We start from the raw sequence: 19,352 nt of genomic DNA on the forward strand, positions 1-19,352 counted from the left end.
GTGAGGGGTGGTGGCGGGGGTGGGGGTGCCTCGTGGGCATGTGCCAATCCCATGCGTGTCTGTGTGCAAATCAGTATCCGTTTCTGTGCGGGCTGGGGCGTCGTTGCCCAGGTTGGCAAGAATACCCTGCCTCCTGTCACTCAGGAGGAGGGACCTCCTCCCCCCTGCCCCCACAGCAGCACCCCATCTCGCAGTGGGGGTGGGGTGCTGAGCCACCCTCGCTGTCTGAAGCAAGTGTGGGGTTGAATCCACATCCATCTTCTCACTGAACAGGTGTTTATGGCTGCCTGCCGAGGTCGGGGTATGTCAGTGACACAATATCCGGTCGTGGCTCTCATGGCCCTAAAAGAGTGGCGGCGGGGTTCCCCCTCAGTAGTAAACTAACTGGTCCCCAGGGGACCAAGCACCACCCCCGCCAGCTTACCACCCTTGTGCCTTGCCCTCAGGAGTACGCAGACAACCTGACCAACAGTGGCGTCCACGGCGCCGTGCTGGTGCTGGAACCCACGTTCAACGCTGAGGCCATGGCCACAGCCCTGGGCATCCCCAGCGGGAAGCACATCCTCCGGAGACACCTGGCGGAGGAGATGAGCGCCATCTTCCACCCGGCCAAGTGAGTGCGGGCTGCTGGCGGCAGCCCAGGGCTTGGGACACTGATGGTCCTGACTTCCCATCCTGGCCCCTTTTTTGCTGGGTCCCACTTGTTCTTTCGTAACACAGTGGTCTCCTTTTACAGATCAGAAAACTGAGGCTCAGAGAATCAAAGTGCTTTAGCCTGACTGAATCACAGACTAGAAAGAGGTGGGGGGCAGTCAGGCTTTGAAGAACGTGTGTGGTTAAACTGGACATTTAGAGAAAGGAGAGTGACCAGCATGTGTGTGAGGAAAGCCAGGTGAGGGTGGGGAGGGTTTGCACTGGCCTGAGAGACTGAGATGGCCATTCCAGGCAGGGCTAACTGTGGGACAAAGGTTTGGAGACAGGGATGGGCATGTTAGTGGTGTTTACCATCCAGGTGAGCAGATGTGTCAGCCCACCTGCCCTGGGCTCCCCATCTGAGAAGTGGCCAGAGGGTAAACACCTGGACAGATGAAATGGGCCCGCCACGCTGGATGCGGGCTGATGAGCAGAGGGAATCCGAGTGGAGGTGTATCCTTGGATGAGACACACATCCTGTCTGGACTCCCATTTCCTTTTCAGTAAAAACAAGAGAAGGGGTTCTGGGGTTCTCCCAAGCTCATCCAACAGCTCCTGTCCGTGAGTCAGGGGGATTGAATGCACTTCACACAATACCGCATTCAGAGCTGGCTGTGTGAGTGTAGATTTTCGTAGCTTCTGCACAAACAGCTTCCCCACTAGACCCAAGGAGTCCCTCCCCAGGTGGAGGAGAGAGGGCAGGCATCCGTGAAGACCTCATTTCCCGACCTTCCACGGAGCAAGATCCTCCCTGTTGTGAGGAAGCCCCGGCCCCTGTGGATCTAGAACTCAGTTTCCTCTGCCACCCAGCAGCCCTGCTGTCCCTGCACGCCACCCTCCCCTCCCTTGAACTTTCTCAGCAAAATTTGCTCTGGAAGAAGCAGAGCTTCTCTGACACAGCATAAAAGATGTTAGAAGGTTCATTCTCTTCATGTTTCCACCTCCGCGGTGGCCTGAGCTGAGGCTCACAGCTCCTGACCGCCTGTCAGCCAGAGCCCTTTCCTTCGTAATATGTTTTAACCATGAATGTGAGTTATGATCACCCTAGCCATTTCTTGGACGCCAGCTAAGCTCCAAAGCACTTTTTAACTAACTCTCACAGTCCCTTCCCAAGGTTGGCTCTAAAATGATCCCCATCTCTCAGATACAGACACCCAAGTTCTCAGAAATTAAGTGACTTGCTCACGGTCATGCAGCCAATGAAGAGCAGAGCCAGGATTTCAAAGCCACTAAAGCCCCAAGAAAGATATCGACATAAGCATCTCGTGATTGGCGAGGCTGACCGAGAAGGTGCAGAAACCGCTGTCATTGCTGGGGTCCACCCTGCAGGCAAAGAGAGAAAGACGGGAGCCCCAGGGATGCAGTGATTTGCCCAAAATCTAGAACAGAAGGAAGGCAGCTGGGAGAACTAAGTTCAGATCTCCTGGTTCTGAACCAGCTTCTTGCCCCAACGCCGTGCCCTGTGCGTCGCAGCACTGAGATCTAACACAGGGGCTGGCAGACTTTTTCCACCACAGGCCAGGGAGCCACAGAGTCCACGTCAAAAGTAGACACCTCTGCCGTGATCGCAAGGAAGCAACCACAGACAACGTGCAAACGAATGGACTGAGTTCCAATAAAACTGTTTACAAAATCAGTCAGCCGGCTGGGTTCGGCCCACAGGCTGTAGTTTACCAAATCCTAATCTAACAGAAGCTTTCGATGCTTCTATGCAAAGAAGGGAGTCATGGGGGTAACTTCAGGCAACAGGTCAGTGGGGGAAGCTTTCCTGATGCTTCTCAAGCCACACCTAATTAGTTAAAATGTGGGGGTTCCCCCATCAGGTCTTCCCTTTCCTGATGGGGTTTGCAGCACACTGGAGCGGGTGGTTAAGAGAGACTTTGGAGTCTCTGACACTGGGGCTCAGGTCTTGGCTCTGGCACTGCCTGCTGTGTAACCCTGGGCAGATTGCTTAACCTCTCTGTGCCCCTTTTCCCCATCAGCAGGGCAGGCATGACAGCCTGACCTCTAGGGGTGGTGGCACAGAGGAGGTACTCAGTAAACCGCACTTACGGTCACTGTTACCAAAGTGAGGGAGTGAGCGAGAGGGAGTGTCTCTGGGTGGCAGCAGCTGACCGCCCCCCACTACTGGCTCAAAGTGGGTCTCTCCCCAGCTCCACAGGCATCCGGGAGGCTGAGCGATTCGGAACGCCCCCTGGGAGGGCCTCCAGCGTCACCCGGGCGGGGAAGGAGGAGAACAGCGGTGGGATCAAATACAAGGCTGGCCGGGTAGGTCGCCCAATGCATTCACCTGGGAGTCCCGCAGCCTCGGAAAGGACTTTTTGTTGTCTGTGCCCCCGTTGCCCTCTCCCAGCTTCTGTCTTGGCTTGCGGATGGGGAGCCAATGGGCCAGGTCACAGGTGCACAGGAGAGAGGCCCCAGAAGCCACCTTCAAGGGACCTGCATGGTGGTTAAGACGCAGTGACAAAGGCCCCACGAGGCTTAGTGTATCTCAAAGTGCAGGTCTCACCTGCCCATGTCAGACTCACCTGGGCGGCTGCTTCACATGCAGATTCTGGGGCCCATTTGGGCCTCCTGACACAAGGGCCTTCGGGGCAAGGGGGCCCCGAGTGCCCTGCAGAGGGTTCCAACCCACCCCAACCTCTGAGAGTCACCGGCTCCAGGGACCAGACCGAGAGCAGTGGATGCGCCTCTGGTGCATGAAAACACGGGCAGTTGGGTCTGACCGTGGAGGCTCAGGGCGGCACAGGTTCCGATGGAGGTGTGTAGACACAGGTGGCGGAACTGGGTAATTCAAAAATTCTTCCAGTCATTCCACAGGCCTTTTTGGGGACTAACTGCATTCTAGGCACATCCCGAGCCTGGGGGATAATCATGAATGAATCACCCCCGGTACCTAGACCTCTTGGTCTAGAATATGTGTCCCCATTGGGGGTGACATACCCCCAAAAGGGGTCAAAGTTGGTTCAGGGGGTGGATAGTACACAAAAAAACCTTCCTCTTTTTATGCATAAAGCGCAGGTACACACGTGGTACATAAACAGATGGATGGCCTCCCTGTGGTATGGACATTTCACAGTAGGAGTGCGATTAGGGGGAAAGTGTCTAAAACGTCTTCTTTTTAAGAGGGGCAATAATGAAAAGAAGGTTGAGAAACACTGATCTGGAAAGAAAGGCAGTCAGATAAAGAATTACAAAGCACTGTCACGGCTACCATGGCGGAGATCTGTTCATGATAAGAGATAAATACTCCTTGAGGGCCCACTCTGCATAGTAACGACAACTACCTTGCCATGTCGTGTGCTCCACAGGTGGGGTTTCTACTCTTCATAACAACTCTGGGAGAAAGGAAGGTTTTTTGTTTTTTGGTTTTTTTTTTTACCATTTTTTATTGATTTATGATCATTTTACAATGTTGTGTCAAATTCCAGTGTAGAGCACAATTTTTCAGTTATACATGAACATATATATATATTCATTGTCACATTTTTTTCTCTGTGAGCTACCATGGGAGAAAGGAAGTATTAATCCCATTTTGTAGCTGAGAAAACTGAGCTCAGAGAGGGCAAGTCACTTGTCCAAAGTCACACAGCTGGGAAATGGCAGAGCATGGATTCAAACCCCAGTTTGCGAGTCTCCAAAACCCACACTCTCTCTGCCACACCAAGTGGTGGTGGAGTAGTTCTTCTTGATCTGGGAATGCAGCCAGACCTCATGCCCACACCAATTCTCACCTCTCTCCCTGCTGAGGAGGAAGGTGACAGACTTTCATGGATAATCAGAAAGACTGTATTTGTTTTCACCCTTGGTAACCAACTGGTTCCTTCCAGTTAGGAACACAAAGCTCTCTCCCGATGTTAACTCACAAAATCTTCTCAGTCTCCCTGAGCAGTGGAATATTATTCCTAAATAGGAGGAGCACAGAGTGGTTAGGTGAGCTACTCAAAGTCACACAGCAGTTCAAATTGGAGAGCCCGCATTTCCCAGATCCAAGAATATTCGATTCTTTTTTCTCTTCTCCCTGTCCTTTGTTCTCATCCCTCTCTTCACAGCTGCCCCTGGGAAAGATAGGAAGGGGCTTCAGCAGCAAAGACCCCGATTTCCACGATGACTACGGCTCCCTTCAAAATGAAGATTGTGGAGACGATGACTCCCAGGGCAGGCCAGAGCAGTGCCATCTGGAAGGCTACAACGGCCTGGAGGTCACCAACGTGTAAGGAACCGATGCTGCACCAGACCCAGCATGGAGGGACCCAGGGCAGAAGAGCAGCCAGAGATCGCCGCCACTGTACATAGTGACCTTGGACTGAGGGTGCTCCCCTAGTCCTGGGCAAACCCCAACAGACCGCTGTCACTTTGGATGGGAGCACCGAGGAACGAGGAGGCACCAGCCTGCCTGCCCTGAGCGGGCCGCGGACTTCCCTGCTCGCTGGAAGGAGACTGGCGCAGAGGACCTGCGGGGGCGCCCAGCCCCTGCGGAATCGAGGCTCCATCTCAGAACGACTCAGCCACTGAGCAGTCCAAGTGGCCCCGGGGGCCTTGAACTGAGCTGCCACGGTGGGAAAAGGCACATAGTCCCCCAAAACACCCTCCCAGGAGGAGCAAGTGGGACTCCAACCAGACGTACGGAGCCGGGTAGTGACAGCGCCAGGAGCTAGCAAAGCCTGAGGCTGACTGGTCACCACGTGCGCCCTTCTGGCCGGCCTGGTGGACGTCTCGGCCCCAGTACACATGCCCCCCACCCATGACTGAGGGAGGACGTGGCTTCTGACTTGGGTCACTGTGTCTCTCTTGGGAGAATGCGAAATGGGAAGGCCATTCCCTCCCACCCCAAAAGCCGTGTGTCACATGGGGGTGGACATGTTGAAGGGCTACTTACACACATCCTTCAGGAGCGGCCACACTGGGTGGAGGCAGGCGGTGATCCCTGTGGGGGCGGGGCTGGGCAGCAACATTCCCAGGAAATGCAGGTGTCCTGAGTTAGGTCGGTGACACCAAGTGTGCCAATGGGTTTGGGATTGAGAGCAGGGAAGTGCTTGTCATTGTTAACCCAACAATCCTTGTTGTGACACCTCTGTCACCTGACACACAGGTGTGCTGCCGATGCCATAACTGAGCGGAATCTCACAGGTCGTGGAGGAGAGGACCCCCAGCCCTCTTCTTCCCTCGGCTGCTCTTTTCCTGTGTGGCTTCTTCCCAGTGGCCTCACCTCTCTGTGGCTCAGCATCTTCATCTACAATACTTCGGGCTCCCTCCTGGGGATGTTGTGAGGATTAACACTTGCTAATGTCTGTAACACTTTGTAACCTCTCAGGAGACAGGTGGGAAGTTACGGGGTCCAGGGAGGGTGTCTAATTTCCCATTTACAGCATGGAACTGATAGTGAACTGGTTCTCTCCGGCTGTTTGGGTTGGAGCCGTGTGCAAAAGGAGCACAAGGAATTTTGTTGTTCAGACTCTCTAGAGCCCCCAGGAGGACTTGACCCCCCAAAAAGGGGAAAATCCCATGTGCACAACCCTTGAAAACCAGTTTGCACATGTTCAGGCTTGAGTTCATTGACCTCGATGCTGAGGAACGATTAGGGAAGGACAGAAGGAATTGGGTCCTACTTACACTTCGGTTTTCAAAGCAAATCACTTGCTGGAACCATGATGCTCGACCCCATTGAAGCCTTTTGCACCAACAGTCCACGAGAGGTTTGAATTTCCAAAACTCGACAGGTGTCAGCCTCCGAGAACCAGCAAAGCACCTCTTCTTCAACGCAATGAATTATTTCCCCTCACGAAAAAAGCACAGACCAAGGCTGGATGAACTTGAAACGACTCCTCCCTGAGGCCCAAGGCCGTGGGCTTTTTTTTTTTTTTTTTTTTTTTTTTTTTTCTCTCTCTAACTTGAACACAATCACAGCCTTTCCTACCCTGGAAACCGAATGCCTGGTAGGTGGGCCGGTTGAGGCTCCCTTTTGGCTGAATGTTTGGCCTCCCAGGGAAACACTTCTGATTCCAGGGCCTGACAGGCCGAGTTCTGGAACCTGATTGGCTTTGCTGAAGTTCCAAATCCAGTACCTGTATGACATTTAGTGACATGCATGGGGCCTGAGGCTGCAGAACCCCGCGGCCCGGAGAGGGGAGTTAAAACCTCCCTCTCCCCTGACCCACAGGTCACTCCCGAGCCAGTCTCCAGGCTGGGTGACCCAGGACCCCAGGATCTGCCTCTCGGGGAAGCAGCAAACCCAGAGGGCAGTGATCCCCGTGTCGGGAGTGGGAATAGCAGACAGACAGGTGCCTGAATGCTGGTCTGATTATCTGAAACCGATGAACTGTTCCCCGACTCAGCCCCACTGGGGACAAGATGGGTAAGTGGACAATGGAGGGTGGTCATTGGCAGGGGTGGCATTCATTGCCCAAAACATTCGCAGCATTAGGGCGGCAGGCCTGGGGCAATGCAGGCAACCTCAGTTGTACCTTTTGGTCCAAATGATGCCCTGACAGCAGATTCCTCCCTGATGCTCTGTATCCCTGGCAGCCAGGGGAGTATTTGGAGCTGGCTTTTCAACATGAGGATGGGCTGGCTGATAAATTAAAAACCTCCACACAGAGTTAAATCAGGTGAGCTTTGTCTGCTGGGAAAAAAAATTCCTGAATGTCAACTCTGCTTCAAGAACAGGCAGGAAGAGCAGAGGGTGCAGAGAGACTTGGCAGAGAGGACCTGGTAGCTGGTTAACAAAGGCTGGCAGAGTGGCCACCCACAGAACAGTGACTTGCCATTGCCACATCCTGTCTAAATGGCCTGAATAGTGGTCTTGGTCCTTAAAGGGTAACATGGCATCTGGACCTGGGAACTATATGTGTTTCTCTGAGAGGTGTTGTTGCCTATGCCCAGGGATGCTGGCTCCTTAAAAAGAGGTCGTTGGTGTCAGAGGTTGGAGAGAACCAGGGTAGGCAGAGACACCCCCTACTCCGCCCAGAAGCTGCGGGACAGAGCCATCAGAAGGCACCTGCCAGGTGGACTCAACTTCCTGACCCCCGATGCCTCTGAAAGGCCCCTTTGTCCTTGGCTGAGCAGAGCCTTTCTCCCAGAAATCTGCCTCAGCTTTGCAGTCATCGGACCCCAGACTGCAGGAGGCAGGGGGAAGCCACGGGAGAACCTGGATCAGATGAAGCCGAGGGGAAGGGGACTCCACACAGCCCAGCCAGCAGGAGGGGCCTCAGAACAGTGACCCCAAATCCTGAGGTCACTGGACTGGGCTGTGTCTGGCAGAACGGGACGGTTTGGCAAGATGTTACTTGAGTGTTCACGGCAGGGGCACCAGCACCCTGTACTGCTCTAAGCCTAGCTCTCCCCTGTCCCGCCAAAACCCGCTGGGCACCATCACTTCCGCTCTGCCCTTCAAGGCTCCAGCAGTCTCCTGGCAGGTGAGTGGCTAGAAGAAGGCGTGTGGGAAATAGCATCTCCTGACACTAACATTACTCCCTGCTGTTGGCTGTTGAGAATTTCCTGAGCCCTAACACCCTGGGAAGGTTGCGGCTGCAAAGGAAATGGGTTGTCCGCGAGCAGAGATGATGTTACCGACCTTTAGCTGCTGGTCATGGCCCCGAAGGTCTTCCCAAGAGTGAATTTTAACACTGTAACAATAAACACTACTACACAACGCTTCACTGATGAGGTGGCCTTTTTCTCTGGGTTCTCAGTTTTCCCAACGGCTTGTTTTGGGGGGCGGGTAACTGGAGTTTCTTTAATGGAGGTACTGGGGATTGAACCCAGAACCTTGTGCGTGCTAAGCAGACACTCTTCCACTGAACTATACCTTCCTCTCTCCAACAGCTTCCTTGAGAGGGGAGAGTATTAACCCATTTCATAGATGGAGAAACTGAGGCTGGAAAGCTCTGAGGGGCTTACCTAGCTCCATAAAGCTAAGAAGTTACAGGGACCCAAACTTAGTCATCTGTCTCCAAATCCCAGGCTTGTTCCTCCCCACTGTGCACCCCACACCCTGGTAATGTTGGTGACCCCATCCTCAACCCCCACCTTCAGCACAGGACTTGCCTTGCCAGGTGGCTTCACTCAAAATGGAGTTCAGGGGCGTTCTTTCCTGCTGGAAAAGCCTAGCACTCGCTGCCCATGTCAGAGCGCTGCCTCCTGTCCCGGGAAGGAATTCCCTCCTTTAGTCACCCCTCCCTTAGCATCATGTGTTTCATTGTGTCACTCCTCCCGGGGTATTTACATTAATAGATCATCGGTGGTCGTCGTCCCAGGCAGCTTGTGCTGCTACAACATAATCCCGGGGGGGGGGGGGGCTTACACAGCAGACATTCATTCCTCACGTTCCAAAGGCTGGGAAGCCCAGGACCCGGCTGCCAGCCAATCCAGTCCTCAGTGAGAGCTCTCGGCTGCCTTCTCATTGCGTCCTCGCAGAGTGGAGGCAGAGAGAGAGGAAGGGCGCCCTCCGGAGTCTCTTCTTACAAGGGCACTGATCCCATCGGGAGGGCCCCACCTCGTGACCCAATCAACTCTCGAGGCCCATCTAATACCATCACACTGGGGGTTAGGGGTTTTCACATATGAACTTTGGGAGGATGCAGACATTCGGTCCACAGCAGCGGTGGAATCACAGCCGTCCTAGCACAGCACATCTCAGACGTTAACACGCGCCCGGGAGGGACAGGTGCTTTTGGAATGAAGATGCTGACTCCGGAGGTCTGGGACGGGGCCTGAGACTCAGCATTTCTAGCACACTCCCAGGTTGTGCTGCTGGTCCAGAGACACACACACTGAGTAGCAAGATCATGGCAGAGAGTGGGGCCCTCCTGGCAAAGCCCAAATCGCAGGAGGCAGGGGCTGGTCAGAGGGCTCCACCCAGGTGTTTGACAGGCCTTGATGGAACCCCGCTCTGGTGAACCAGGCTGTACGCTTCTCCTGGGACAGGAACCCAGCCCAACTCCTAGCTGATTGCCAAGGTCAGGCAGGGGGTGAATGCTCGGGAAGTGTGCATTGAACATGGAGGATTGGAGGATTTGGAAGAGTGAGAAGACACCGTGAGACAGGCCTGGGGATGGCCTGTTTCAGCAGGTTGACCACACATACTGAGTCAGCGAACCTCGTGGAGGCCAAGGCCCATTCCTGGTGCTGGAGACATAGTGGCAAAACTTATGTAACCCAGCTAAGGAAGGCAAGAAACTCATCCGTGACGGGATGACTGAGTTCAGACGTGCTAAGTGAGAAGAGTGATGGAGGGGTGGGGGGGTCCCAGAGGACTTTTGAGCTGAGACGTTAAGTTCTGAGAAGGAGCCAGCCCTCAAAGACCAGGGGGAAGAACATTCCAGGCAGACTGACTCTGAGCTCAGTGCTGAGGATGCAGTGGGAGTGAGATCCCGCCCAGCCTCTGCCCGCACGGAGCTCCCCATCCAGCGGGGAAGAGAGGCATATATCAAATACTCCTGAGCAATGTGAAATTATAACTGTGACCGGTCCTGAGAGCAGGGGGAGCTGGTAATCAGCGAGCTCATCTTATAGGGATTCAATGCTTAAGAGGAAGTGAGGCTGGGGCGAGAGTTCAGCAGATTAAGAGGAAAGGGAAGAGGATTCCACAACTGCGGCAAAAATAAGACTCCAGGACAGGTGGGATTTCTGTAGTAGACAGCGACAGGTGACAAACCCCAACTCAAAAACTGGTTTAAGAAGAAAAAGGAATGTACTGGCTAGTGTGAAGACCAGTCCAGGACTACCACTGGCTTTGGACTCAGCCGGATCTGGAGTGTCCGGTGATATCTTCAGGGTCTTCATCTTTCTTCATCCCTTGGCTTTGCTTTTCTCTGCGTCAGGTCCATTCCCAGAGATGTTGATCCCAATTCTTGGCAAAACTTCCACGAAGACACACAACCTCCCAGCTCAGCGTCCCCTGCACAAGACAGAGGCTCTCACCTGGTAGTCCTAGCAACATCTCAGGTGGAATCTCATTGCCTTAGTGGGATGGGGTCGCAAGCCCACCGGGGGTGGGGTCAGCCCACCAAGGCTCATGTCCTGAGGGGCACACATGCACTGGCAGGAGAAGAGAGTGCCTGGTGGCGCTTAGGGGGCCGTGTGGCCGTGAGACCCTCCGACGTGGCCCAGGAGGTGGAGAGATGGGGGGTTCTTCCCTGAGGGGTGCTTCCACTACCCAGCTGTGGGGCAGGGCAGCCAGACCCCAGGAAGAGGAGCCCCCTGATATTCAAAGAGGGAAGGAAACTTGAGTCCCAGCACCTGGCAGCTTACAGGAGCACCAGAAACAGAAGTGAGAATTCAGAGATGAGATGTAACAACAGCCAACAGTGACGGGACATTTGCCCCGTCCTTCACGGCAGGGTTTCTCAGCCTCGGCAAGGCAGACATCCTGGCCGCACTTTGGAGGGCGGAGGGCAGAGGGCGGAGGGCTGGCCTGTGTGTTGCAGGATGTCTAGCAGCCTCCCTCGCCTTCATTCACTAGAAGCCAGTAGCATCCCCCCACCAGTCACGGGAGCCCCAAATGTCTGCCGACATTGCCACGTGTCTCCAGGGGAAGCAAAAATCACCCCCAGTAGAGAACCACAGCAGGGTCGTGTTTTTGCCCTTTTAATCCTCCCAGCCGCCCCTGCAGTGGGCATTGTTTTTCACATCTGACAGATGGGGAAACTGAGGCACAGCGACATTACACATATTCCCAGAGTCCTGAGCTAGGCGTGGGAGCTGGGATCTTAGCACTGCAGACAGGCTCTCTGCAGAGTCTGGGCTCGTACCCACTGGCCTAAGGCTGGCCGGCCACACCCAGCTCTTTACAGTAAAAAAAATCCTGAAGCCACAAGTTCCCAGGGCTGAAGAGATATCCCATTGTTAAGTATGGTGTTCCCGGAAGCCGGATCCACTCCCTCCACCTGACAGAAAATTGCTCTGTAAATTATGGGTTTCAAGGACAAAGGCAGCTCTGTGAGCAGAGACTTAAAACAAGATAATAATTTAGGAACCAGCATGCTCTGCTTGAGTGAGTACTTACAATAGCTAATCTCACACCACACCTCCATCAACCCCATTTTATTAAAAAAAAAAAAAAACAGACAAACCAGGAAACAAGCAAATTAGTGATGGAGCCTGACGGTAGCTGAGGAACCAGCCCCCCTGCTCTTCCCCCCACGCTGGGAGTTGGGGGCGTGGCAGGTGCTGACTGTCCCACTCCCACCAGGCTTGGCCATAGACAGACACAGGCCGTGCGGCCACTGCCTTCCCCCATGTGGACCGCAGCATCTCTGCCGAGCACCCCTTCCCCTCCTCTGCCGGCCTTGGGGGATCGCCCCAGGCTCGCTGCCTGTCATTCTCGGGAGTGGGGCTCTTTTCAGCACGATGTCCTATTGTCCTACCACCTCCATTGTCGCCATCACCCCCTCCCCCGCCTTCAGGGAAATCACATGATCCCCGCTGGAAGCTCCCAGCCCCTCAGCCCCCTGGCCACTGCAAATGGCCCCAGGGGTGGCCCTGAGATGCGAGGAGGCAGAATCAGAATCCCTACCTAGACGGTTCGAATTCGTGAGTGGAAGGTGAGCTCTGGCTTTCCTCTGGATCTTGAACTATGAGACTTGCCCCAGAATTGCAGGCCGCCATGTGTCTCCCACTAGAAGATTCCTGAGATAACGAGACGGACCCAGAGCCAGAACACAAGATGCAAGAGGGAGCAGGGAGGACTGTCAGTCCCTGGAGTCAACTGTCCCTGAGGCTAGGTCCCCCCTGCTCCCTGGGGGTTGGTTCGGTGACACCCTAACCCTTCCCACTTCCCCCATTCCTTCCCTGTGTTAGTTTTCTAGGGTCACCATAACAATGTTGCTTTTTAAACAATAGAAATTTAATTTCTCACAGTTCCAGAGTCTAGAAATCCAAGATCAAGGTGTCAGCAGGGTTGGTCTCCTCTGAGGCCGTCTTCTCCCTTTGTCCCCCTGCAGGCTTCCCTCTGTGTGTGTCTGGGTCCTAATCTCCTCTTCTTATAAAGACACCAGTCATACTGAGTCAGGGCCCACCCTAATGACCTCATATTAACTTAATCACCTCTTTAAAGACCCTGTCTCCAAGTAAGGTCACATTCTGGAGCACTGGGGGTTAGGACTTCAACATAAGAATTTGAGGGGCACAGTTCAGCCCACAGCACCCTCACACAGGCCCCCCACCACCCGCTTAAGGCAACTCAAATTGGGTTTCAGGCTCTCGATCCTAAGAGTCCCAGTTAAGCTACCCACCAACCGCTGGGCTTGACCCCAAAGCGACTCCTGTCCCTTCTCTCAGTTCCTACATCCCGCATACATATGCACACATGCACGCAGGCATGCACATGACTACCCACCGCATTTCAAGCACTCTACCCACATTACATTGAATAATATGGAAAGATGGAATAATCTTAAATTCTTTTTTTTTTTTTTTGGACTGACCTAATTTTGCTAGCTAGAGATGCCTTCCCTTGAGCTTGTAATGTTGCAGAGTCAGAGGCCAAACTGCATTTGTGGGGAATCGACCCAGGTCTTATCCTCAACCTAGCAATTTAGAATTTAGAGATAGGGCTTGAGGGCCTGCATTCTAAGACTAAACTACAGGTTTTCAGATACAGGAGGTGTGGTGTGGGGCTTGAGCATATGTATTTTCCGGAACCTCTTTGGGTGGTTCTGTGGCACAGTCAGGGTTTGGGACCGCTGCCCTGGGGTAGTAAATCCAGCCTAGACGGTCCTTGGGCTATTACAGCACGCAGTCCCATAACTCGCCACTAGATGGCAAGCAAACCAGCACAGACCACCCAGCAATCCAGGCCCAACAAGTCACTGTCACAGGGTCCCCCGTCCATCCCTGCAGCCTGAAAAGGGTGGCTCTTGATAGAGAAATGACTTCTGTTTTGTTTCCCCACTGAAGGCAAGAAACACATCTTCAGTGGGACAGGCAGAATTTGGAAGCTGGCCTCAGGACAAATTTGGATGCTGGTGACCCCCCCAGATTCCCTCCCAGCCAGGAGACCCCCCCCCCAGCAGGAGGTGAGCTGAGAGACAGGGCTGATCTCACCCAGGATGCCTTCTTCTGTTGATGCAACTCCAACACGAGGTGCCGGCTGTTTCCCTTCTGCTGAGAGGTCCCTGGCCGGTGGCCTCCGGGAGCGGGACACCTGTGGCCAGGCAGCTGGGGAGCAGCAGGCTACTTCTGAAGGCCATTGTTCCCAGGGAGAGAGGGCTATACAAACTGCCCCGCGGGACCACGTGGACAGCCCCAGGGAGTCAGACACAGCTGGGGCACCCGAGGAATGCCCATAAACTTCACCGTGTCCAAGCACCTGCCTCCTCTCCACGTTCCTGCAGAACAGATGTGCCTTCCTCCTGCCCCTGGGTGTGCCAAGGAGGGCCTCTCCCTCTGGGTGCCGGGAACCCACAGGAACAATCAGGTGTCCTCGGTACGGGGTGCAGGGTGTGGGGAGGGAGACATCTCAGGGCAAAGGCGGACAGGTGTGTGGAAAGACTGGGGTGGGCGGATTTATGGTCCCTAAATGTCCACCTCCTAGTCCCCAGAACATGTGACTATGTCACCTAACATGGCAAAGGGGAATCAAAGTTGCTGGTGGAATTAAGGTTGTTAATCAGGTGACCTGAAAAGGGGAGATGATCCTATTTTAGGATTGTCTGGTTGGGCTCCCTGATGGGGCCTTAAAAGAGGATGGGGGAGGCAGAAGAAGGGAGTGGAGGCGGGCGTGTGACTGTGGGAGAGGGTCAGAGTTGATGTGATGCACAGTAAAGTCTTGACCCCATTTCCCGGCTTTGAAGATGGAGGCAGGGGCCACGTGCCAAGGAGTATGGGCACCTCTACAAGCTGGAAAAGGAAGAACTGGATTCTCCCCTGGAGCCTCCAGAAAGGAATGCGGCCCAGCCAACACCTCGATTTTTAGCCCAGTGACGCCTGTGTCAGGCTTCTGACCGCCTCTGACCTCCAGAGCTGCAAAATCGTGCCTCTGGTTTGTTTAAGCCGCCACGTTTGTGGCACTTTGTTAGCGCAGCCCTGGGGAGCTAACACCCGGGGCAAGGCAGCGTAGCAACGCTGATCACACGCGCCCCTCAGCTCAGCCCCGATGCGGCAGGTGAAACGGCCTCCACCCTACAGACCAGGCTCAGCGAGGCTGAGAAATGTGCGAGTTTCACGCCGCAGGTTAGAGGAAAAGCCGGCATCAAGCTGTTTCTGCCTGACTCCAAGCCCTGCTCTCTCCAACGCATCTGATCTTGAGTTGGAGCCCCCCATGCGGCAGACAGCTCCTACAACGGCTGCAATGGCCCCACCTCCTGGTGTTCATGTCTCTGTCAAATCCCCTCCACTGGCGTGTGACTCGCTTCTAAGATACAATCCAGCAAAAAGGACCAGATGTCACTCCTGAGATTAGTTATAAAAGACTGACTCTGGCTCTGGCTCTTCTTTGCTCTCACTGATGGAACCACCTGCCAAGTTGTAAGCTGAGCCACGGAGAGGCCCAAGTGGCAAGGAACTGAGGGCGATCTCAGACGGAGGCGCCAGTCCCTCTCTCATCCCCGCTTTGTTCTGGGTAGAGCAGAGTTTGAGAAATGGCATTACACAGACCCTGGGGTTTCAGGCCGTGAATGAGCAGGTGTCTCTGTGGGAAGCTGTCATCCAGGACACAGGCCCACAGCCCTCACAGCGTAAGGCTGAGGATACAAACACCCCCGGCCTGTAACGCAGTGACATCCAGGGGGCGTGGGATATGACCCGGAGCTCCAGGCTAACATCTTAGCAGCAGGCCCAAGAAATCCCACGCGCCACGCTTTATGCTTGGTGTTAAAGTGTCGCTCCTCACTCTGGAGGGTACAGTCCCCTCCCACATGCCAGGTACTGGGATGGGCACTGGTCATTCATCAAGTGCACAAAAGTGACCTGGCCGCTGTCCTCATGGAGCTGACAGCACAGAAGGAACAGACACCAAAGATTTAAATGACATTCGTGATAAATGTCATGAAAACATGACCCAGCGGAGCTGAACTGTACTTTCAAAAAGGAGGAAATGTTTTTTCATTCCTTTCTTGATTTCTGCCCCTAGTTCGTGCCCCATGAACCACTTACGAACGGTGGCAGGGAGCCAAGTTTGCAATGACAGGTCCCAAGGATACACAGGCACAGAGGAGGTCACCTTCCCTACCCCAGCCAGGCAAACACAGTCATGAGACTGCATCCTCCAAGCCACTGCTTCCGGTTCAGTTGTAGGATTCTGTTGACTAGGACCCTGCCCTGTGAGCCTGCCTGCCTGGGTTCAAGTGCCCTCATGGTCACTAATCAGTGGTGAGACCTTGGGTGTGTATGTGACCTCCCTGGGACCTCAGTCTGGTCATCTGTAAAATGGGTTGGCAGTAACCCTTCAGGGGTTATCATGAGGATGAAACGGGAAGGGACACATAGGCACTTGGCCAGGGTCTTTCAGGGATGCTTGTGAGGGTTTATCAGTTATAGCTCTTGTAACCCTTCTCCCTGTTGTCCAAGTGAGCTCTTGTAACCCTTTGGAGAATTGCCGCCCCTGGGGGTGGGGGTCATCTCCAGGTTGAGGCCAAGGGGCTGGGGCAAGGCAATAACAAGATGCCACCCCCTGGGCTCCTCAGGAAAGGCTGTGATGGGAGGAGACGGGGTGTGGGTCATCCAGCAGGAACAGGGCCAGGGACTAGGCCCTGGGGCAGCCCTGCCCACACTCCATCCCCCAGGACCCATCTTCAGCACAGCCATGTGCCTGGCTCCTTTCCAGCTGTACCCTGAGCTTCTGAACCCTCTGGGCTGAAGACGTGGCCTTGTCAGGGAGCCGCTGCAGAATGGACACCCATAGGAATCTTCCAGAATCGCCCGAGACAGGGCGACTCCTCACCAGCCAAAGCCATGGAGACCCTGGGACCAGTGCTCTGTTTCTTGACCGGCCAGCTCAGGGGCGTGGGACTGGCTAGTGGGGCCATAGGTTCTGACGAGCTCACATCACAGGTGAGGGTGGCAAGGCCCAGAGAGGAGACGTGGCTTGCCCAAGATCACACAGTTTACAGAGATCAGAGCCAGGACTGGAGCCATGATCTGGATCTCACTCTTCTTAATCCTGGCAGAGAGAACGGCTCTGCAACCACTGCTTAAAGAAGAAATGCCTGAAGCAGTGGTGGTCAAACTGTGCTTCACGGAACCCCAGAGGGCTCTGAGGAACCCCACAAGCACACCTAGGAACATACGATCCACAACTCATCCCTGACTAGGAGGTACTTCTAAACAGTCTGCGGATACTCACTTACAGCCAAGAAAGGCTGGGATCCAGCACCCAGGGACCTGCCTTTAAGGCTGGTCCCACCACTTACCACCTGCATGACCTTGGCCTTGATGATAACCCAATCTCATTCGCCTCTTCTGGAAAGGGGCACGGGAACAGTTGTATTTTTCACTCCCTGGGTTGTTGGGGGACTGGATGAGACCCAAGTAAAGGAGCATCATGAGTGGCAAAGCTTTTAAACCCCAGCATCTATCAGTCTCAGCTAAGCTCACCACACACCCACACTCTAGATCCCAGAAGGGGACGTGGATCCAGCTGAGAGGGGGCAGGTGGAGGTAGAGAGAGAGTTTGGGATTCTATCTGGATGAGAGTAAACCATGCTGTGAAGCCCACATATTCATTCATCAAACACTTAAGTGCTTTCTCTGGATGGGACCCCCAGCTTGCCATGGGCGACAAGGAAACAAATGGGATACGGTTCTGCCGCTCAAGGAGCTTACATTCTACTAGAAGAAGCCATGTCAGCAGATAAATCCCCTGAAGAGTAGTGGAAGATCTCACGGGGCCCCCAAGGCCCAGAAAAAAACGAAAAAGAGGGGGGCCCTGGCCCCCTGGGGCTCTCCAGTGTGCCTCACTTGTGTGCTTGGGATGACAGGACAGCTCTTGTCTTTAACCAGAATTTGAGAAATGTGTAGGAAAGAGGAGAGAGGTATCAGAGCAGAGTGGAAAGGGCCGTGCACCTGTGGTCAGAGTATGTGAGTTCAAGTCCAGCCTCTGATTGGCCGTGTGATCCTGGGCAGAGAAGCCACACCTTTCGCTGGTTTCAGCGTCTCATCCCGAGATGAAAGCGTCTGCACTGTGTAGCCCTTCCAGCCCCAACAAGGGGGCTTCTAGAAAAGACGGTGATGTTATCACTAGGACACTCAGCCAAACAGTCCCTGAACTTGGTGGCTCAGCTGGACGGCATCCCCAGAAAGACTGTGGAGTTGGGTGAGGGGCAGCCCCAGGCCCCTCCCCCAGCCATTGTCCCAGAGGTCTCCACCCTTCACAGGCCCATCCCCGACATCCTTGTGGCTCTTCCTGAGAAGCAGCGGCCCCTGTAATTAATGTTTACGCCACACAGCGCGTGGGATGCGCATTACTTAGCACAGCCGGGAGCAGGTAGAAGTGACCTGTGTGATCCCCGCCTCCGGCTCAGCTGAGGGTGAACAGCTGGTCTGTGGATTGTGGGCTCCATCATGTATGTCAGCCATGAGGGACGGTCATTATCAGGACTGCCACCACTCCCTGCCACCTGATAGGTGTGTTTGTCACTCACCACTCATTTGCTGTACTAACATTATTCTGGTTCAGGAAATAAAATGGACTTGGAAGTCAGAAATGGGAAAAATGAAAAAGATAAATGTACTCTATGCCCAAAACATACAGATTAAGGGGGAAGTGTAAATATTTTTCTAATGACATAAATTCTATTAACTCTGGAATCAGTGTTTATTTTTTCCTATCTGAAATGTTAGATGTTATGTAAGTGAAAAATTATTCCTAATGTTCTATTCCAGCATTTTTTAATTATTCATAGAATAATGAGATCTTTGAATGAATAGATCTTTGTGGACTATCTTGGAAAACCACCTTAGTTTTAATAGTATTGCTGCCGTAAGAAAGTAAATGTTGATTCCCACTCACACATCTATCAAGGAGGCTTTGGAACATAAGCAGCTCCCACAAAGCTTTCTTGAATATTACAATCAGGAGCGTTCAGTGTACAATTGTCACTATTGGGGGAACGAGGACAGAATGACTCTTTCTCCCCCAGACAGCCATTCTGTTAAAGAAGCTCCAGGCTGTAGATGCCACACCTGGGAGAGGAGAAATAATGCTCAAATCAACAAAAGGGCAAAGGTCTAATTTAAAACCTTCCAGGGAAGATACCATTAATTTTGCAAGAAAATGAGACTGTCAAGTAATGACCCAGGGGTCCTACTACAGGGGCTAAGGCGACTTTAAAGAGTCATAGACTCATGAAAAAGACCTTAGGTCAAGTTCCCACTGCAGAATGGCGAATGAGTGCCTGAGACATTCATTCTCTCCGCCCTCAGGTGGCCAGCAGGTGCACCTCTGGCCAGGAGCAGCCTTATCTGTTGACCCCAGGGAGCTAAGCTGTGAGGAAAAGAAAGGCCTCGTTCCGGGGTCCACAAACTATAATGAGCAGAGGAAACACCTGGGGGGCTGTTGGAGCTGCAGACGTCCCACCCTGCAGAGGACACACTGAGCTGGCCAGGCCGTTCCCAGGCCCAGAGGCTAGGCGCAGTAGAAACACCTGGAGAAGTTTCTCAACCCTAGTGTTAGGGTCTCACCCCAGAGATTCTTATTCAATTGGTCTGAGGTGGGGCCCATA

General features: G+C 53.7%; 1 protein-coding gene across 4 annotated transcripts in view; it reads left to right on the forward strand.

Moving 5' to 3' along the window:
• Window positions 1–8,351, forward strand: part of KAZN (kazrin, periplakin interacting protein) — a 992,786-nt gene extending 984,435 nt beyond the window's left edge. For all 4 annotated transcript variants that reach the window (XM_032495235.1, XM_032495236.1, XM_032495237.1 and 1 more), the window contains 3 exons: window positions 447–613; window positions 2,847–2,961; window positions 4,746–8,351. In XM_032495235.1, coding sequence (XP_032351126.1) covers window positions 447–613; window positions 2,847–2,961; window positions 4,746–4,910 — 447 coding nt within the window. In that variant the 3' untranslated portion in view covers window positions 4,911–8,351. The remainder of the gene's footprint in view (window positions 1–446; window positions 614–2,846; window positions 2,962–4,745) is intronic.
• Window positions 8,352–19,352: the final 11,001 nt, after the last annotated feature.

The sequence above is a fragment of the Camelus ferus genome, chromosome 13 (genome assembly GCF_009834535.1).
Source record: "Camelus ferus isolate YT-003-E chromosome 13, BCGSAC_Cfer_1.0, whole genome shotgun sequence".
In the NCBI taxonomy this organism is placed as follows: Eukaryota; Metazoa; Chordata; class Mammalia; order Artiodactyla; family Camelidae; genus Camelus; species Camelus ferus.